Source organism: Oncorhynchus masou, chromosome 15, assembly GCF_036934945.1.
Source record: "Oncorhynchus masou masou isolate Uvic2021 chromosome 15, UVic_Omas_1.1, whole genome shotgun sequence".
Classification (NCBI taxonomy): Eukaryota; Metazoa; Chordata; class Actinopteri; order Salmoniformes; family Salmonidae; genus Oncorhynchus; species Oncorhynchus masou.
The window spans coordinates 17,957,578-17,976,140 of NC_088226.1; the positions used below are offsets into that span (position 1 = coordinate 17,957,578).

General features: G+C 43.6%; 1 protein-coding gene across 1 annotated transcript; it reads right to left on the bottom strand.

The window, feature by feature from the left end:
• Positions 1-1,231: 1,231 nt before the first annotated feature.
• On the bottom strand, positions 1,232-17,846 carry LOC135555809 (ubiquitin-conjugating enzyme E2 Z-like). Its single transcript, XM_064988557.1, has 7 exons — positions 17,051-17,846; positions 15,332-15,404; positions 14,578-14,765; positions 10,222-10,333; positions 9,733-9,845; positions 6,117-6,207; positions 1,232-1,573 (listed from the first exon to the last, which is right to left on the bottom strand). The coding sequence occupies exons 1-7, from the start codon at positions 17,485-17,487 to the stop codon at positions 1,397-1,399; spliced, it is 1,191 nt and encodes a 396-aa protein (XP_064844629.1). The 5' UTR covers positions 17,488-17,846; the 3' UTR covers positions 1,232-1,396.
• Positions 17,847-18,563: the final 717 nt, after the last annotated feature.

Consider the following 18,563-nt stretch of genomic DNA (forward strand, 5'->3'; position numbering starts at 1 on the left):
CAAACAGGTCTGTGCCTGTTTGGTACCGGCTGACTCCGCTATATAGAGCTGAAGAGGCACCAGTCCACTGCCTTCAATGAAAAACAGAAAACGTGGCATTGGTTAAATGGGACAGGTCAAATGACAAATTCGGCTTTCTAAACGTTTTGTAGTGACCCCCAACCTAATGTCCATAGACTCCGCCATTTAGCTTAAATGGAGATATTAGGATCCCTATTAGACTCTACCAGCATTTTAGCATCAGAGAAGAAAAACATCTCTTGAAGGTAAAATCCACAACACTACATACAGCTCAATGATAATCATGAACATCAAACATTGAGATTTGTTTTCATGCAGACAGAGAAAAAAAAAAAAAAAAACTTTCCATGCAGGCTTTAGCAGTCAGTCAATGGAAAATTTAAAGAAACTCCCCATAGACCACAATAAACTCTCTCGCTGTGCATATATACATTAGATATATTGGCACCCTCGAACGATTCACTATTTCTTCACAAATAAGTAGAGAAAAAAAAACCTTACGTAATTGTATCTGCAAAGGACCGAGAAATGTTATGAAACTGCAATGTAGATTTTTTTTTAAAGTCAAATATGGCCTGGATTGCATTATTGAAAATTCAAAACAAAATTTGGTTAGAGGCAAGTGATTGTGTAATTTTTCCTCACTTGTCTTAAGTTGAAAGTGCCTATAGGGTAAAAATAGCTATCCAACCAGTTTTGAAAATAATAAATATTACAATCTGTTCCATTGTAAAGTGCAAAGGTGCCAATATATGTGGCCGCAACTGTACATATTTTGTACTAGTCATTACTGGAGGTGTTTTTTATTTTTACTAATGCAATTCATTATGAATTCATAATGTAATTATGACTTGGTTCATAATTTTATTAAGTACTGTTCAGATTAAGGAAAGAACATGAGACAATGGGACTTTAGAAGTGGATAGTCTGAGGTGTGTGTATGAATAGAAGTTTGGTGATTTGATTAAGATGACTGATGTGGTTATACAGACTGAATATTGAGAATGGTCAATCTTAGATGTCACCTCTTCTTCCTAATGCAATCGGGCATGGGAAAACAAAGACAAAAAGGCAGAATCTATGACAAATTGCTTTCAAAGAAACAGTGTCCATTTCTACAAGCCAAACTCCTAACACCATCTAAGTGTAGACTGGCATTGTTAACGTACAACAGCTGGGGGAAACAAATTAAAAGGCAGTCATTGGGGGGGGGTGAGAGAACCAATCAAAACAGACATTAAGCTATCCCCTGCCTTTGTATCATAAGTGCTTCCTGAAATCAGGCCTTTCCCCTCAACATCTCACTTGAGCCAAAACCATCTTGCAAAAACAGAAAGGGGGAGACTGAAAAAGGTAGCGTGGCGCCATCTGGTGACTAAGGCTGGGAGCTGCCCTGGCTATCTGGGTCCGTGCCTGAGGAGCTGGTGTCAGAGTCTGAGTGGTCATCATTGTCCTCCGGTGGGCACTTCTCTCGAATGCGCCTCTGGGTGATGCTCAGGCGTGCCAGTAGGCCCTGGTAGTCAAAGCGACCCCTCTTCTCCCCAAAAGGGTCCTGGAGGTGTGTAAGGAGAGAAAGAGTGTGTGGGATGTGCATCTCATATTTCAAATCTGAAATGTTCCACTGTTGTGGTGCAGGTTTATAGCATGTGGGAGCAGTGTATACTATCTAAAAAATGTATACATACGAGATAATTTCTTTATATATGTTTGGACAACCTTCTGTAAACGGCGACAAATTATTTTGGCAATGAAGAGTCAGGTGAACGTGGACAGTGGCATGTATTCATGGATGCCAAGGGAAGTCAGGCTTCCCAAAACAATCCAAGAAAAAAAATCCAACAGGTGTAGACCTTACAGTTAAATGCTTACTTACAAGCCCTTAACCGACAATGCAGTTAAGAAAAATAGAGTTAACATATTTACTATCTAAAGTAAAAAAAATAAAATACCAATAATGAGGCTATATACAGGAACCACCGGTACCAAATCAATGTGCGGAGGTATAGGTTGGTCGAAGTAAATTTGCACATGTAGGTAGGGGTCAAGTGACTACGCAGCAGTGTAGAAACTATTAACTACTTCCGAAGTTGTGGCAAAATGGCTTAAGGACAACAAAGTCAAGGTATTGGAGTGGCCATCAAAGCCCTGACCTCAATCCTATAGAATATTTTTGGGCAGAACTGAAAAAGCGTGTGCGAGCAAGGAGGCCTACAAACCTGACTCAGAACAGCTCTGTCAGGAGGAATGGGCCAAAATTTACCCAACTTATTGTGGGAAGCTTGTGGAAGGCTACCTGAAACGTTTGACCCAAGTTAAACAATTCAAATACTAATTGAGTGCATGTAAACTTCTGACCCACTGGGAATGTGATTAAATAAATACAAGCTGAAATGAATAATTCTCTCTACTATTATTCTGACTTTTCACATTCTTAAAATAAAGAGGTGATCCTAACTGACCTAAGACAGGGAATTTTTAATAGGATTAAATGTCAGGAATTGTGAAAAACTGAGTATAAATGTATGGCTAAGGTGTATGTAAACTTCTGACTTCAACTGTACCTGGACGTGGATTATAACCTAAATGAGTGAAAATGTTTTGTCGTTCCCTCTTCACGACTGTCTTGGTGTGCTTGGACCATGATAGTTTATTGGTGATGTGGACACCAAGGAACTTGAAGCTCTCAACTTGCTCCACTACAGCTCCATCGATGTGAATGGGGTCGTGTTTGGCCCTCCTTATCCTGTAGTCCACGATCATCTCTTTTGTCTTACTCACATTGAGGGAGAGGTTGTTGCCAGGTCTCCGACCTCCTCCCTATAGGCTGTCTCTTCATTGGTGATCAGGCCTACCACCATTATGTTATCAGCAAACTTGGTGTTGGAGTCGTGGGTGAACAGGGAGTACAGGAGGGAACTAAGCACGCACTCCATCAGGAAGTCTAGGATCCAGTTGCAGAGGGAGGTGTTTAGTCCCAGGGTTCTTAACTTAATGATGAGCTTCGTGAGCATTATGGTGTTGAACGTGACCTGCAGTCAACAAATAGCATTCTCACCTAGGGGTTCCTTTTGTCCAGGTAGGAAAGGGCAGTGTGGAGTGCGATTGTGTCATCAGCAAAATTTGCAAGAGACCGAATGTACCTCACCGGAGAAAGCATCTGAGAGCAAAACAGCACCCTTCTGTCTCCATGTGTAGGTCATCTATCTGATACTGTCGGATCCAAAATTATGACATTGTTGACGCCCATAGCATGGAATGCATGGGAAGCCAGTGAGTATTTGGCCTCCCTTGATAATTCTTTAAAAAAAGTATAAAATAATAGCCAATCAGCATTGAGCTAAACTGAGTGCACTCAACTGTGACAGGTCCTGGCACACCAATAATGACAAAAAGTGTCATGGGAAGTTGGCGTCACTTCTTTCAAATTGCATGAAAAGCATACTTCATTGACAGAAACTTGAATTGTTGCATTTGGTTGTGGTCCTCTGCAGGCTAGCTAAAATGGTGTTTTTCCTAAATTAGTCATGGATGGAGATCTACTTGTGGTTTGACTTCATTCACCTTACTGGCCAATGATTATGACAGCGATTATGATCCAACCATACATTGTTTTATTTTACCCTTATTTAACTCGGCAAGTCAGTTAAGAACGAATTCTTGTTTTCAATGACGGCCTAGGAACAGTGGGTTAACTGCCTTGTTCAGGGGCAGAACATAATTTGTTGTGCCCCTGGCCTGAGGGTTCAATACATAGAAGGCTAATGTCGTGGTGTGGGGGCTGTGCTTTGGCAAAGTGGGTGGGGTTATATCCTTCCTGTTTGGCCCTGTCCGGGGGTGTCCTCGGGTGGGGCCACAGTGTCTCCTGACCCCTCCTGTCTCAGCCTCCAGTATTTATGCTGCAGTAGTTTATGTGTCAGGGGGCTGGGGTCAGTTTGTTATATCTGGAGTACTTCTCCTGTCCAATTCGGTGTCCTGTGTGAATCTAAGTGTGCGTTCTCTAATTCTCTCCTTCTCTCTCTGAGGACTTGAGCCCTAGGACCATGCCCCAGGACTACCTGACATGATGACTCCTTGCTGTCCCCAGTCCACCTGGCCGTGCTGCTGCTCCAGTTACAACTGTTCTACCTTATTATTATTATTATTATTATTATTATTATTATTCGACCATGCTGGTCATTTATGAACATTTGAACATCTTGGCCATGTTCTGTTATAATCTCCACCCGGCACAGCCGGAAGAGGTCTGGCCACCCCACATATGCTCTCTCTAATTCTCTTTCTTTCTCTCTCTCTCTCGGAGGATCTGAGCCCTAGGACCATGCCCCAGGACTACCTGACATGATGACTCCTTGCTGTCCCCAATCCACCTGGCCGTGCTGCTGCTCCAGTTTCAACTGTTCTACCTTATTATTATTCGACCATGCTGGTCATTTATGAACATTTGAACATCTTGGCCATGTTCTGTTATAATCTCTACCCGGCACAGCCAGAAGAGGACTGGCCACCCCACATAGCCTGGTTCCTCTAGGTTTCTTCCTAGGCTTTGGCCTTTCTAGGGAGTTTTTCCTAACCACCGTGCTTCTACACCTGCATTGCTTGCCGTTTGGGGTTTTAGGCTGGGTTTCTGTACAGCACTGAGATATCAGCTGATGTACGAAGGGCTATATAAATAAATTTGATTTGATTAACTAGCTAAAGTTTCTCACAAAAGAAAGTTAGGCTAGCAAGTAAGCATTTTAACCAGGTAGCCTCGAACAAAAAACACACAAAAAAAACTGTACTGTATGACAGAGTTATAGACCGTTTTCGTCAATATGAATGAGAGGATGGCATTGGCGTTTCTCTACAAGTTGGGTGAGTCAACATGTTTGTCTTTTTTACTTGCACAAATGCTCACACACACACACACACACACCAGAACCATGGACAGCCACATTTTTCGACTAATTTGTTTTTGGTAGCTTTTAGTTGTCACTGTATTAGACTAAGCATGGGTGATTTGATGATGTTGAAATGGTGCTAGAATAGTGGAGGCAGCTCCTGTTTTCTTTGCGACTTCAACTGTGGTTCTAAATCAGTTGTTTAGCAGTCTGAAAATGGTGGAAACATTAACTTGCATGACCATGCTTGTAGGACATGTAACTGTTTGTTACATGCAATATGCCTTGTGGACTCCAACAGACAGAGTTTGGTCTCTGATTTTGTGATAAAACAGACGGCGTGTTTAAATTTATTCTGCCACTGTCTTCTTATTGTCTCAGCCTTCGTTCATATGCCTTGCGACAGTGATAGATAGGCCTAACAGGTTATAGAGCAAACAACGCAATTATCACAACACATAATCTTTCCCCCCCTGGCTTCCCCAGTGATTTTACACACACAATGCTACTACTTGTGGATGTCATTATTATGTTTGTGTAAAGTTTGAAGGAAATTGCTAACTAGCGTTAGCACAGTTGCTAACCAGCATTAGCACAATGACTGGGCGTCTATGGTAATAGCTAGCATGCTAGCTGTTACCATAGACATCCAGTCATTGCTAGCTGTTACCACAGACACCCAGTCATTGTGCTAATGTTAGTCTACATTGGCTCGCGAAACTACCTCCAACTTCCTTCATAATGAAAGCAGAAACATAGAAATGGTATCCACAAGTTCATCTGAGTCCAGGGAAGAAGATACAAGGTTTAACCGCCAAATCCTGAAGTATCCATTTAAATGTTTGGGCATGTACATCCCTCAGTCCTCTAACCCAGGGTTTCACAAACTCTGTCATCAGGACCCAAATGGGTGCACATTTTGGTTTATGCCCTAACACTACACAGCTGATTAAAATTAAAGCTGGATGAATAGTTGATTATTTGAATCAGCTGTATAGTGCTAGGGCAAAAACCAAAACGTGTACCCCTTGAGGTCCCGAGAACCCAGTTTAGGAAACCCTGCTAGAACCCCAGGGAAGGTGCAGTAGTTATCAGGATGTGTGATGCATTATAACCTGTGTGTTCTGCTTCTCCAAGGTGCATAAAGAAACGTGTGTGCACACACACACACACACACACACTGAATGAGAGGGAGAATGAGGTCTCTGGCAATACCTGCATGGTCTGTCCCTGTTGGTGTTGTCTCTCTTTGCAAACCCCCTCGTAGAAGTCATAGTACTCCAAGAATGATTTCTCCATCACACTCCTGCATCACAGGAACAGGTTATTAACTACCGACAAAAACATTTGCTAAACAGCTACAATTGAAATGACTCGCCATTGAAAGATGTGTTCGAAATGGATTGTGGGTCAGTGGTTTAGAACATGTCTCTTGCAATCCCTTAAGGTTCAACTATATGCCTCATATACAATAAGGACATTAGACGTGGCCTGTAGCCTTAATTTGGAGTTCAGGCATATACAGTCCCTTCAGAAAGTATTCACACCCCTGGACTTTTTCCACATTGTGTTGCGTTACAAAAGTGGGGTTAAAATGGATTTACATTTATTTTTGACAATGATCTACACAAAATACAAAATGTTATTATTGATGGAAAATAAAAAAAGTATATTTTGATTAGATAAGTATTCAATCCCCTGAGTCAACACATTAGTCACATTTAGCAGCAAATACAGCTGTGAGTCTTTCTGGGTAAGTCTCTAAGAGCTTGGAAAACCTGGATTGTACAATATTTCCCATTATTTGTTTAAATTCTTGAAGCTCTGTCAAGGGTGGCAGGGTAGCCTAGTGGTTAGGGCGTTGGACTAGTAACCGGAAGGTTGCAAGTTCAAACCCCCGAGCTGACAAGGTACAAACCACTGTTCCTAGGCCGTCATTGAAAATAAGAATTTGTTCTTAACTGACTTGTCTGGTTAAATAAAGGTTAAAAAAAAGCTGGTTGTTGATCATTGCTAAACAGCCATTTTCAAGTCTTGCCATAGATTTTCAAGACGATTTAAGTCAAAACTGCAATTAGGCCACTCAGGAACATGCAGTATCGTCTTAAGTAACTCCAGTGTACATTTGGCCTGGGACTTTAGGTTATTATAATGCAGAAAAGTCTATTTGCCTCCCAGTGTCTGTTGGAAAGCAGAATTAACCAGGTTTTCCCACTAGGATTTTGCCTGCGTTTAGCTTTAGTCCGTTTCTTTTTATCCTAAAAAAACCTCCAGTCCCCGCAGATGGCAAGCATACCCATAACATGATGCAGTCACCACCATGCTTGAAAATATAGTGAGTGGTACTCAATGTGTTGTGTTGGATTTGCCCCAAACATAATGCTTTGTATTAAGGACAAAAGTACATTTTTGTTGCTGCATTTTTTTTTTTGCAGTATTACTTTAGTGCCTTATTGCAAACAGGATGCATGTTTGGGAATATTTTTCTGTATACTGTACAGGCTTCCTTCTTTTCACTTTGTCATTTATGTTAGTAACTACAATGTTGTTGATCTATCTTCAGTTGTTTAATCTCAAAGCCATTTAACTCCCAACTACTTTAAAATCACTATTGGCCTCATGGTGAACTCCCAAAGCGGTTTCTTTCCTCTCAGTCAAGAGAGTTAGGAAGAACAACTATCATTGTAGTGCCTGGGTGTATTGATACACCATCCAAAGTGTCATTAATAACTACACCATTCTCAAAGCGATATTCAATGTCAATGTGGAATCTGACAATGTTTAGGGCCTTCCACTGACACTGCCTGGTATAGAGGTCCTGGGTGGCAGGAAGCTTGGCGCCAGTGATGTGCGTACGTGCAACGCTCTGTAGTGTCTTGTGGTCGGAGGCCAAGCAGTTGCCATACCAGGCAATGACGCCACCAGTCCAGATGCTCTCGATGGTGCAGCTGTAGAACCTTTTGAGGATCTGAGCACCCATGCCAAATCTTTTCAGTCTCCTGAGGGAGAATAGGTTTTGTTGTGCCTTCTTCACTGCTGTCTAGGTGTGCTTGGACCATATTAGTTTGTTGGTGATGTGGACACCAAGGTACAAAGCTCTTAACCTGCTCCACTACAGCCCCATCGATGAGAATGGGGGCATGCTCAGTCCTTTTCCTGTAGTCTACAATCATCTCCTTTGTCTTGATCACGTTGAGGGAGAGGTTGTAACCTGGCACCACAATGCCAGGTCTCTGACCTCCTCCCTACAGGCTGTCTCATCATTGTCGGTGATCAGGCCTACCACGGTTGTGTCGTCTGCAAACTTGGTGTTGGAGTCATGCTTAGCCATGCAGTCATGGATGAATAGGGAGTACAGGAGGGGACTGAGCATGCACCCATGAGGAGAACCCGTATTGAGAATCAGCATGCCGGATGTGTTGTTACCTACCCTTATCACCTGGGGGCGGCCCACCAGGAAGTCCAGGATCCAGTTGCAGAGGGAGGTGTTTAGTCCCAGGGTCCTTAGCTTAGTGATGAGTTTTGAGGGCACTATGGTGTTGAATGCTGAGCTGTAGTCAATGAATAGCATTCTCACATAAGTCTTCGTTTTGTCCAGGTGGGAAAGAGCAGTGTGGAGTGCAACAGAGATCGCATCATCTATTGATCTGTTGGGGCGGTATGCAAATTGGAGTGGGTCTAGGGTTTCTGGGAAAATGGTGATGTGAGCCATGACCAGCCTTTCAAAGCACTTCATGGCTACAGATGTGAGCGCTACGGGTCGGTAGTCATTTAGGCAGGTCACCTTGGTGTTCTTGAGGACAGGGACAATGGTGGTCTGCTTGTTGGTATTACAGACTGTCAGGGACAGGTTGAAAATATCAGTGAAGACACTTGCCAGTTGGTCAGCGCATGCTCGGAGTACATGACCTGGTAATCCGTCTGCCCCTGTGGTCTTGTAAATGTTGACCTGTTTAAAGGTCTTACGCACATCGGCAACGGAGAGCGTGATCACACAGAAGTTATTTAGCTCATCTGGTAGGCTAGTGTCACTGGGCAGCTGCGGCTGTGCTTCTCTTTGTAGTCCGTAATAGTTTGCAAGCCCTGCCACATCCAACGAGCGTCGGAGCCGGTGTAGTACGATTCAATCTTAGTCCTGTATTGGTGCTTTGCCTGTTTGATGGTTCGTCAAAGGATTTCTTATAAGCGTCCGGGTTAGAGTCCCGCTCCTTGAAAGCGGCAGCTCTACACTTTAGCTCAGTGAGGATGTTGCCTGTAATCCATGGCTTCTGGTTGGGGTACGTACTTATGGTCACTGTGTGAACGACATCGTTGATGCACTTATTGATGAAGCCAGTGATGTGGTGTACTACTAAATGCTATCGTAAGAATCCCGGAAGAAATTCCAGTCTGTGCTAGCAAAACAGTTCTGTCGCTTAGCATCTGCATCATCAATCATGCCAAACAATTATTATACACAGTAAGTCCATTCAACTTATTAAACAAATTACTCCTGAAGTTTAGGCTTGCCATAACAATGGGGTTGAACACTTGACTCAAGACATTTCAGCTTTTCATTTGTTTTTAATTTCTAAAAACATAATTCCACTGACATTATGGGGTAGTGTGTGTAGATGACACAGTGACACAATCAAAATGTAATCCATTTTAAACTCAGGCTGTAACAACAAAATGAGGAAAGCTTCAAGGTGTTTGAATACTTTCTGAAGAATTGTAGCTGGATCTAGACAATAGATGCCGTGGAACATTGACTCATCTCGACATCAGTCCACTTTTGAGGTTTCAAGTCTCAAACTTTTATTTTGGAGTCAACAATCCAAGATTAACTCACCACAGGGCTTCTGGACAGGGCACCTTCCCATCCAGCATGTCACATACAGCCACGCGCATGGTCTCATGGCGGATGCACTCATTGTAGTTCTTGCTGTCCCCCGGGTGTCTCTCCTGGCAAAGGGAGTGTCAGAGGGAGCAGATGTAAGGGGGACATTCAAGACACAAAAAGTGACACATCCCACACCGATATGGTCAGTCTGTTGCTTTTCACCAACACGTTTACACAAACGTCTACAAATGGGGAAGAAATAGCAAACAACTAAATAGAAACATAGAACAGCTGAAGTCTTCTGTAAGTCGGACAACTGTCATATTACATCACAATATCATATGCCAAAAACACAGTAGCTTTGTTGATCAAAATGGCAGCATTTCTTCAGGGAACCAGATTCCCCATAAGGCAGTGGGATTTAACTGCATTCTGGGGATTATGGTTTGGCTTGCCAGCTAAATTAGAGGCCAACTTGCCAGTGTGCTATAGGCTTACCTGTTCAAAGCCTGGCTCGTTGTGGTAGGGGTTCTCAGTCATCAGGGACTGGATGGAGATCAGAACGGAGGAGATGCTTTGGGCTGGGCTCCATGCTGGCCCTGTCCAAGTCCTAGACAACAACCCAGAACAAAGAGGTTAAAGCACAAAAGATTCAGGTCAGGAGCCTACGCACCAAGCAAAATAAAGTTTTAAGTTGTATATGAGCTACGGTGCTTCACCCAAAAAAGTATTGTAGACTGAATAGTAGATCAACTGTGCACTCCCTGTAGGTTCCCGAGACTGACCAACACTACTATAAAGGGAAAGAGAGGAAGTATTTTAAAGCTGTTTCAAGGAGCCATTGGTGCAAAATAGAATTGTTCCTGTTCCCATGAAAGCTAAGGTAACTGAGCTAAACTACTACCGCCCCGTAGCACTCACTTCCATCATCATGAAGTGCTTTGAGAGACTAGTCAGGGACCATATCACCTCCACCATACCTGACACCCTAGACCCACTCCAATTTGCTTACCGCCCCAATAGGTCCACAGACGACGCAATCGCAACCACACTGCCCTAACCCATCTGGACAAGAGGAATACCTTTGAGAATGCTGTTCATCGACAGCTCAGCATTTAACACCATAGCACCCTCCAAACTCGTAATCAAGCTCGAGACCCTGGGTCTCGACCCCGCCCTGTGCAACTGGGTACTGGACTTCCTGACGGGCCGCCCCCAGGTGGTAAGGGTAGGTAACAACATCTCCACCCCGCTGATCCTCAACACTGGGGCCCCACAAGGGTGCATTCTGAGCCCTCTCCTACTCCCTGTTCACCCACGACTGCTTGGCCATGCACGCCTCCAACTCAATCATCAAGTTTGCGGACAACACTACAGTGGTAGGCTTGATTACCAACAACGACGAGACGGGCCTACATTGAGGTGGTGAGGGCCCTCGGAGTGTGGTGTCAGGAAAATAACCTCACACAACGTCAACAAAACAAAGGAGATGATTGTGGACTTCAGGAAACAGCAGAGGGAGCATCCCCCTATCCACATCGACGGGACAATAGTGGAGAGGGTAGTAAGTTAAGTTCCTCGGCGTACACATCACAGACAAACTGAATTGGACCCCCCACACGGACAGTGTGGTGAAGAAGGCGCAGCAGCACCTCTTCAACCTCAGGAGGCTGAAGAAATTCAGCTTGTCACCAAAAGCACTCAAACTTCTACAGATATGCACAATCGAGAGCATCCTGTCGGTCTGTATCACCGCCTGGTACGGCAACTGTTCCGCACACAACCGTAAGGCTCTCCAGAGAGTAGTGAGGTCTGCACAAAGCATCACCGGGGCAAACTACCTGCCCTCCAGGACACCTACACCACCCGATGTCACAGGAAGGCCATAAAGATCATCAAGGACAACCACCCGAGCCACTGTCTGTTCACCCCGCTATCATCCAGAAGGCGAGGTCAGTACAGGTGCATCAAAGCAGGGACCGAGAGACTGAAAAATAGCTTCATCTCAAGGCCAACAGACTGTTAAACAGCCACCACTAACATTGAGTGGCTGCTGCCAACATACTGACTCAACTCCAGCCACTTTAATAATGGAAATTTATGTAAAAATGTATAACTAGCCACTTTAAACAATGCCACTTAATATAATGTTCACATACCCTACATTACTCATCTCATATGTATACAGTGGGGCAAAAAAGTATTTAGTCAGCCACCAATTGTGCAAGTTCTCCCACTTAAAAAGATGAGGCCTGTAATTTTCATCATAGGTACACTTCAACTATGACAGACAAAATTAGAAGAAAAAAAAATCCAGAAAATCACATTGTAGGATTTTTTTATGAATTTATTTGCAAATTACGGTGGAAAATAAGTATTTGGTCACCTACAAACAAGCAGGATTTCTGGCTCTCACAGACCTGTAACTTCTTCTTTAAGAGGCTCCTCTGTCCTCCACTCGTTACCTGTATTAATGGCACCTGTTTGAACTTGCTATCAATATAAAAGACACCTGTCCACAACCTCAAACAGTCACACTCCAAACTCAACTATGGCCAAGACCAAAGAGCTGTCAAAGGACACCAGAAACAAAATTGTAGACCTGCACCAGAATGGGAAGACTGAATCTGCAATAGGTAAGCAGCTTGGTTTGAAGAAATCAACTGTGGGAGCAATTATTAGGAAATGGAAGACATACAAAACCACTGATAATCTCCCTCGATCTGGGGTTCCACGCAAGATCTCACCCAGTGGGGTCAAAATGATCACAATAACGGTGAGCAAAAATCCCAGAACCACACAGGGGGACCGAGTGAATGACCTGCAGAGAGCCGGGACCAAAGTAACAAAGCCTACCATCAGTAACACACTATGCCGCCAGGGACTCAAATCCTGCAGTGCCAGACCTGTCCCCCTGCTTGAGCCAGTACATGTCCAGGCCCGTCTGAAGTTAGCTAGAGAGCATTTGGATGATCCAGAAGAAGATTGGGAGAATGTCATATGGTCAGATGAAACCAAAATATAACTTTTTGGTAAAAACTCAACTTGTCGTGTTTGGAGGACAAAGAATGCTGAGTTGCATCCAGAGAACACCATACCTACTGTGAAGCATGGGGGTGGAAACATCATGCTTTGGGGCTGTTTTTCTGCAAAGGGACCAGGACAACTGATCCGCGTAAAGGAAAGAATGAATGGGGCCATGTATCGTGAGATTTTGAGTAAAGACCTTCCATCAGCAAGGGCATTGAAGATGAAAACGTGGCTGGGTCTTTCAGCATGAAAATTATCCCAAACACACCGCCCGGGCAACGAAGTAGTGGCTTAGTAAGAAGCATTTCGAGGTCCTGGAGTGGCCTAGCCAGTCTCCAGATCTCAACCCCATAGAAAATCTTTGGAGGGAGTTGAAAGTCCGTGTTGCCCAGCAACAGCCCCAAAACGTCACTGCTCTAGAGGAGATCTGCATGGAGGAATGGGCCAAAATACCAGCAACAGTGTGTGAAGACTTACAAAAAACATTTGACCTCTGTTATATACCCATTGTTGGCAATGACAAAGTATTGAGATAAACTTTTGTTATTGACCAAATACTTATTTTCCACCATAATTTGCAAATAAATTCATTAAAAATCCTATAATGTGATTTTCTGGATTTTCCCCCCTCATTGTGTCATAGTTGAAGTGTACCTATGATGAAATTTACAGGCCTCGTCTTTTTAAGTGGGAGAACTTGCACAATTGGTGGCTGACTAAATACTTTTTTGCCCCACTGTATGTATATACTGTACTCATTTAAACTGCTGCATCTACTGCATCTTGCCATCTTTATGTAATACATGTATCACTAGCCACTTTAAACTATGCCACTTTATGTTTATATACCCTACATTACTCATCTCATATGTATATACTGTACTCGATGCCATCTACTGCATCTTGCCTATGCCGTTCTGTACCATCACTCATATATCTTTATGTACATATTCTTTATCCCTTTACACTTGTGTGTATAAGGTAGTAGTTGTGGAATTGTTAGGTTACTCATTGGTTATTACTGCATTGTCGGAACTAGAAGCACAAGCATTTCACTACACTTGCTAACCATGTGTATGTCACAAATAAAATTTGATTTGAATTACGATACATGGGCACATTATTCCAATATATTTTTGTTGTTGTGTACTATTGAAAGCAGGAGAATGATGGCATCGCATCTTCTGGGACAAAGTCACACACATTGACAGTGAGGGGGCGCTCTGGGAGGATGTGCTGAAATGCAAGAAATGATCTGCGTCTCTATATAGAGAGCTGCCATAAATAGCCATGTTCTGCCAAAGAATGACCCCTTACAGTTGTGGTCAGACCAGGTAGGCTTGAGCAATACAGAAGCACTTGCAACTATTGGGCAGTACTGTCTGCTGTTTTTCATTCTCTGTGTTTAATTAGGTGGGATCCTGATATTGATTGCAGGTCACATTTTAAATTATTTAACTAGGAAAGTCAGTTAAGAACAAATTCTTATTTACAATGACAGCCTAGGAACAGTGGGTTAACTGCCTTGTTCAGGGGCAGAAGGACAGATTTTTACCTAGTCAGCTCGGGGATTCAATCTAGCAACCCTTTGGTTACTGGCACAATGCACTAACCACTAGGCTACCTGCCGCCCCACATCCCACTGTGTCCCATGTATATAGTTTGTAAGAGCTACTATTCTATGGGTCTGGGTTTAAAAGGTCGACTGCTGAATGCCTTGTCCCATTTCGACCCCTAGTCACCCCCTCCCCTAGTTAGAAAGGGAAATGGGCATAGATGTATGGGTTGCTCAGGTTTCCCCTGAGCTGCAGGATCCTGACTTACCCGAGGATGCTGAGGCATACTTTGCCGTTACGGTAAAAGTTGGGGTTGAAGCGCACAGTGTTTTGGCCGGTGGTGATGAGCTTGACCCGTGGGGGGTGGATGGGATAGTCCGGGGGGCAGCGGAACAGGAAGAGGAAGAAGCCTCCCTCGTAGGGCGTGTCGAAGGGTCCTGTGATGAGGGCATGGATCTGAGGAGGGAAGACTAGAGTCAGGACTAATATTTAGTGAGGGTGTTGATGCGTTGAAATTTTCCATAATCCTCATAATAGTCCTCAGAACACTAATTCCAAGATGGCTGTTGTTCCTCTTGCCACAGCAAAAGTTCTTCAATGGCTGTATTGTTTGTTTAGTATGTCCAATTTCATGGATGTTTTTGGACTTAGTACAAACATAGAGTCTGTGGGTTATAAAGTAAATTGGGACCTGACAAAAGAAAATTAACAATTGATTAAAAGAAGGATCCCCCCACACAACTTGAGCCTGGGATAGGAGTTGCTTTAACTGCAACTCTGCATCAACATTTGAAGGGCAGCCCCTGTCTTTCAAGTCCCATATTGGATTGTTTCATGCACCAAACACTTCACAGTCTGGCTAGATAAATGTAGCACAGTAAGGTCTAAGGCTCATATTTCAACATCATAGCCAAATGACAATGGCCATTGATGAAACTCCCATTGCTGTCTGACTTTGTACAGTTGTACCAGAACAGACCCTGTGGACCTAGGGGGTGGTGGTGGAAGTCGGTGAGCTTTACCTTAGTCATGTCGTGAGGGTCAGGAACCACAAACATACCCGGGGGAGGCTCCTTATAGATGGACATTATATCCCTGAGGAGAGAGTAAGAAGGCAAACTTAAGAAAAGATGCTAATACACAATGATAGCAGCCTGATCCCAGATCTGTTTGTGCTCTTGCCTACTTGGCATGATTAGCACAAGCAGACTGGCACTCGGGGCAAAACATTTTAAGAGACAAGTGGCACCTGTTATGTCAACAATGTAATGTTGACAATGTTGTGTTTATACTTTTCATAATACAAGGTCAATATATTAATTACAGAGTCACATCATAGTAAGCAAATGGATTGACACGTTATGACATCAGTAACTCTGACCAATCAATACTAACTATTGGCCTAACTAGTAGCGTAAGTAACCATTTTCTTACAGGATTTACCCCAGTGTTTCACCCAAAAAGGCTCAGACTTTTCTGTTTCCATCTATATGGGCCAGTACCAGTGTCTCACGGGGTCATACTCTAATGGACCTGCGCTCACATGGGACCAAAGGCAGGCCTCTGGTACTTTTCAGCTGTAATTTACATAATTAACACCTTCTAACAAAAGCAATTGTTTTGAATTTGCAGAGGTTGTTGATTCTGCTCTTCACAAATCCTCACTGTCAGTCCTAGTTAAGTGGCATTCAGCCATTTGCTTCGCCCAAAACTACCTCTTTGGAACTACAATCCTGACACCGTTTTAAAGTTAACTGTCGTTAATCATCACTCGGGACAGAGCTTTCGAAACATATCCCTTAGCTTTCATCAGCGGGAAAGAAACTTTCAAATAAAAATATACATTTACTGCAGAGGTTTTCTACAGATCCATACAGTTATGGGTGCCTCCATCCAACGAAACTACACTTCTCGAGTTGTGCTTAGATACAAGTGTTCAGAACATGCTAGATAGCTAATTAAACAAGTGCTGTAACATGGAGATATGGCCGTGTGGGAACACTAACACTAATGAACATGTGTATCAATTTAACCTATTGCTTTAAAAAAAAAATGTATTTCCTCAAATGTTGTATTTTTACCTATATCTTAATAGGCAAGTAGGTTAAGAACCAATTGTTATTTAAAATAACCCTCCCCTAACCCGGACGATGCTGGGCCAATTGTGCCCCACCCGATCACAGTTGGTTGTGACACAGCGCGAGAACGAACCAGCGTCTGTAGTGACGCCTCTAGCACTGAGATGCAGTGCCTTAGACCGCTGCGCCACTCTAGAGCACCTGATATGAAAGGTACCAAAGTTCAGACAGTGTCACGGCTCTTGTCAAAACTCCCCAAAACAGTAGACGCCTTCCAATGACTCATGTGTAATGTCATGGAACTGAGTCATGATCATAGACTTTATTTTTTTAATAAACCAGGCAAGTCAGTTAGGAACAAATTCTTATTTACAATGACGCCTTCCGGGGTTACAGTGGGTTAACTGCCTTGTTCAAGAGTAGAACTAAAGATTTGTACCTTGTCAGATCAGGTATTCGATCCAGCAACCTTTCAGTTACTTACCCAACGCTCTACCACTAGGCTCCCTGCCGTATGCAACACTGGTGTTTGCAAAAAGTAACATTTATAGTCACAAAAACACGTGTGATGTGGTTCTTTCGTTTTCAGACAGCATGGAACCACATTCCAAATGTTGTAACAGGCAAGCCCACCAGTGTATATCTGGATACTCAGATGTTTACCTTTTGATTCGGAGAATGCATTGCTGGGACGTCTTCTCGTTGTCCCAGTCGGTACTTAGTGTTGGGTCCCAGGATGTTGCATGAATTTGGGACAAGAGGCCTGCTCCGGCCACCCCCAAACCGATACCGCCTGGCAGAGCATTGGTGGCCGAGTAGAGGGGTATTGGAATGGCAGAGCCCACTACAGCGCTAAGAACACCTGCACCTCCAAACCCGCTCCCAGTCACCACAGTTGAGGTGGTTGTGGCTCCAGGGGACATGACAGCTAGGCCAGTCTCTGCGGCCGCTGCAGGAGGTGGTGAGGCCAGGTTAGCTCCACTCGTCGAGTGGCCCGGCAGAGAATTACCCAAACTAGGTAACAACGGAGCTCCATTTCCCTGACTACCAACACCTAACCCAATTTCACCATTAGCAACCTCTCCTACGCTATCCGCCATTGTAAATTAACACTTGTTCAGGTTACAGCTAGCTAGCTTGCTAGCTACAGTTATTGACAGTTGTCGATACAGCAGTTTCTTGTTTGGGTCCGTCCTCACGCAGTCGGTAAATGAGGAAGACGAGCAAGGAGAGGCGAAGATGAGAAAAAGCGCTCCCACGGCATTGTATGCCTTTCTTCTCGCCTCCAAAAGTAGCTAATCGTGTTTAGCTATGTCATATGAAACTACAAACAGTCAGTCGAAAAGTTAACGCTATAATATATTACCCGTCACAAATTCTCAGTTTGCCAGTCATCAACGCAATTTGCGGATTCAGCCTGTTTATCGGTTAGCTTTTTCTTCTGTTTTCCATAACCACTTCCTCCACACAGCACAGAATACCTTTACTGCCACCTGGCGGCGATCATCGGTATTGTAGTTGGACTCTACGTCCATGTTATGAGGCTGTCAGGGATACTAGCAACATACAGCAGTAGGCCTACACAAGTGGAGGCTGTTGAGGGGAGAACAGCTCATAAATGGCTCGAATGGAGTCAATGGAATGGTAACAAACACAAAGAAAGTACATCTTTGATGTGTTTGATGCCATTTCATGGACTCCATTCCAGCCCTTGCTATGAGCCATCCTCCCCTCAGCAGCCTCCACTGGCCTACAGTCAGTATTTTAGTTTCTTTACAACACCATACAATTGAAGTCGGAAGTTTACATACACTTAGGTTGGAGTAATTAAAACTTGTTTTTCAACCACTCCACAAATGTCTTGTTAACCAACTATAGTTTTGGCAAGTCGGTTAGGACATCTACTTTGGGCAAGACAAGTCATTATTCCAACAATTATTTACAGACAGATTATTTCCCATAATTCACTGTATCACAATTCCAGTGGGTCAGAAGTTTACATACGCTAAGTTGACTGTGCCTTTAAACAACTTGGAAAATTGCAGAAACATAATGTCATGGCTTTTGAAGCGTATGATAGTCTAATTGACATAATTTGAGTCAATTGAAGGTGTACCTGTGGATGTATTTTAAGGCCTACCTTCAAACTCAGTGCCTCTTTGCTTGACATCATGGG

Excerpts from the sequence above, each read along its gene's own strand:
- LOC135555809 (XM_064988557.1), bottom strand. The coding sequence starts at position 17,487 with ATGGCGGATAGCGTAGGAGAGGTTGCTAATGGTGAAATTGGGTTAGGT. Across the intron at positions 10,334-14,577 it reads GTATGCCTCAGCATCCTCGG|GACTTGGACAGGGCCAGCAT; the intron begins GTAAGTCAGGAT and ends GTTGTTGTCTAG. Across the intron at positions 9,846-10,221 it reads ACGAGCCAGGCTTTGAACAG|GAGAGACACCCGGGGGACAG; the intron begins GTAAGCCTATAG and ends TCCCTTTGCCAG.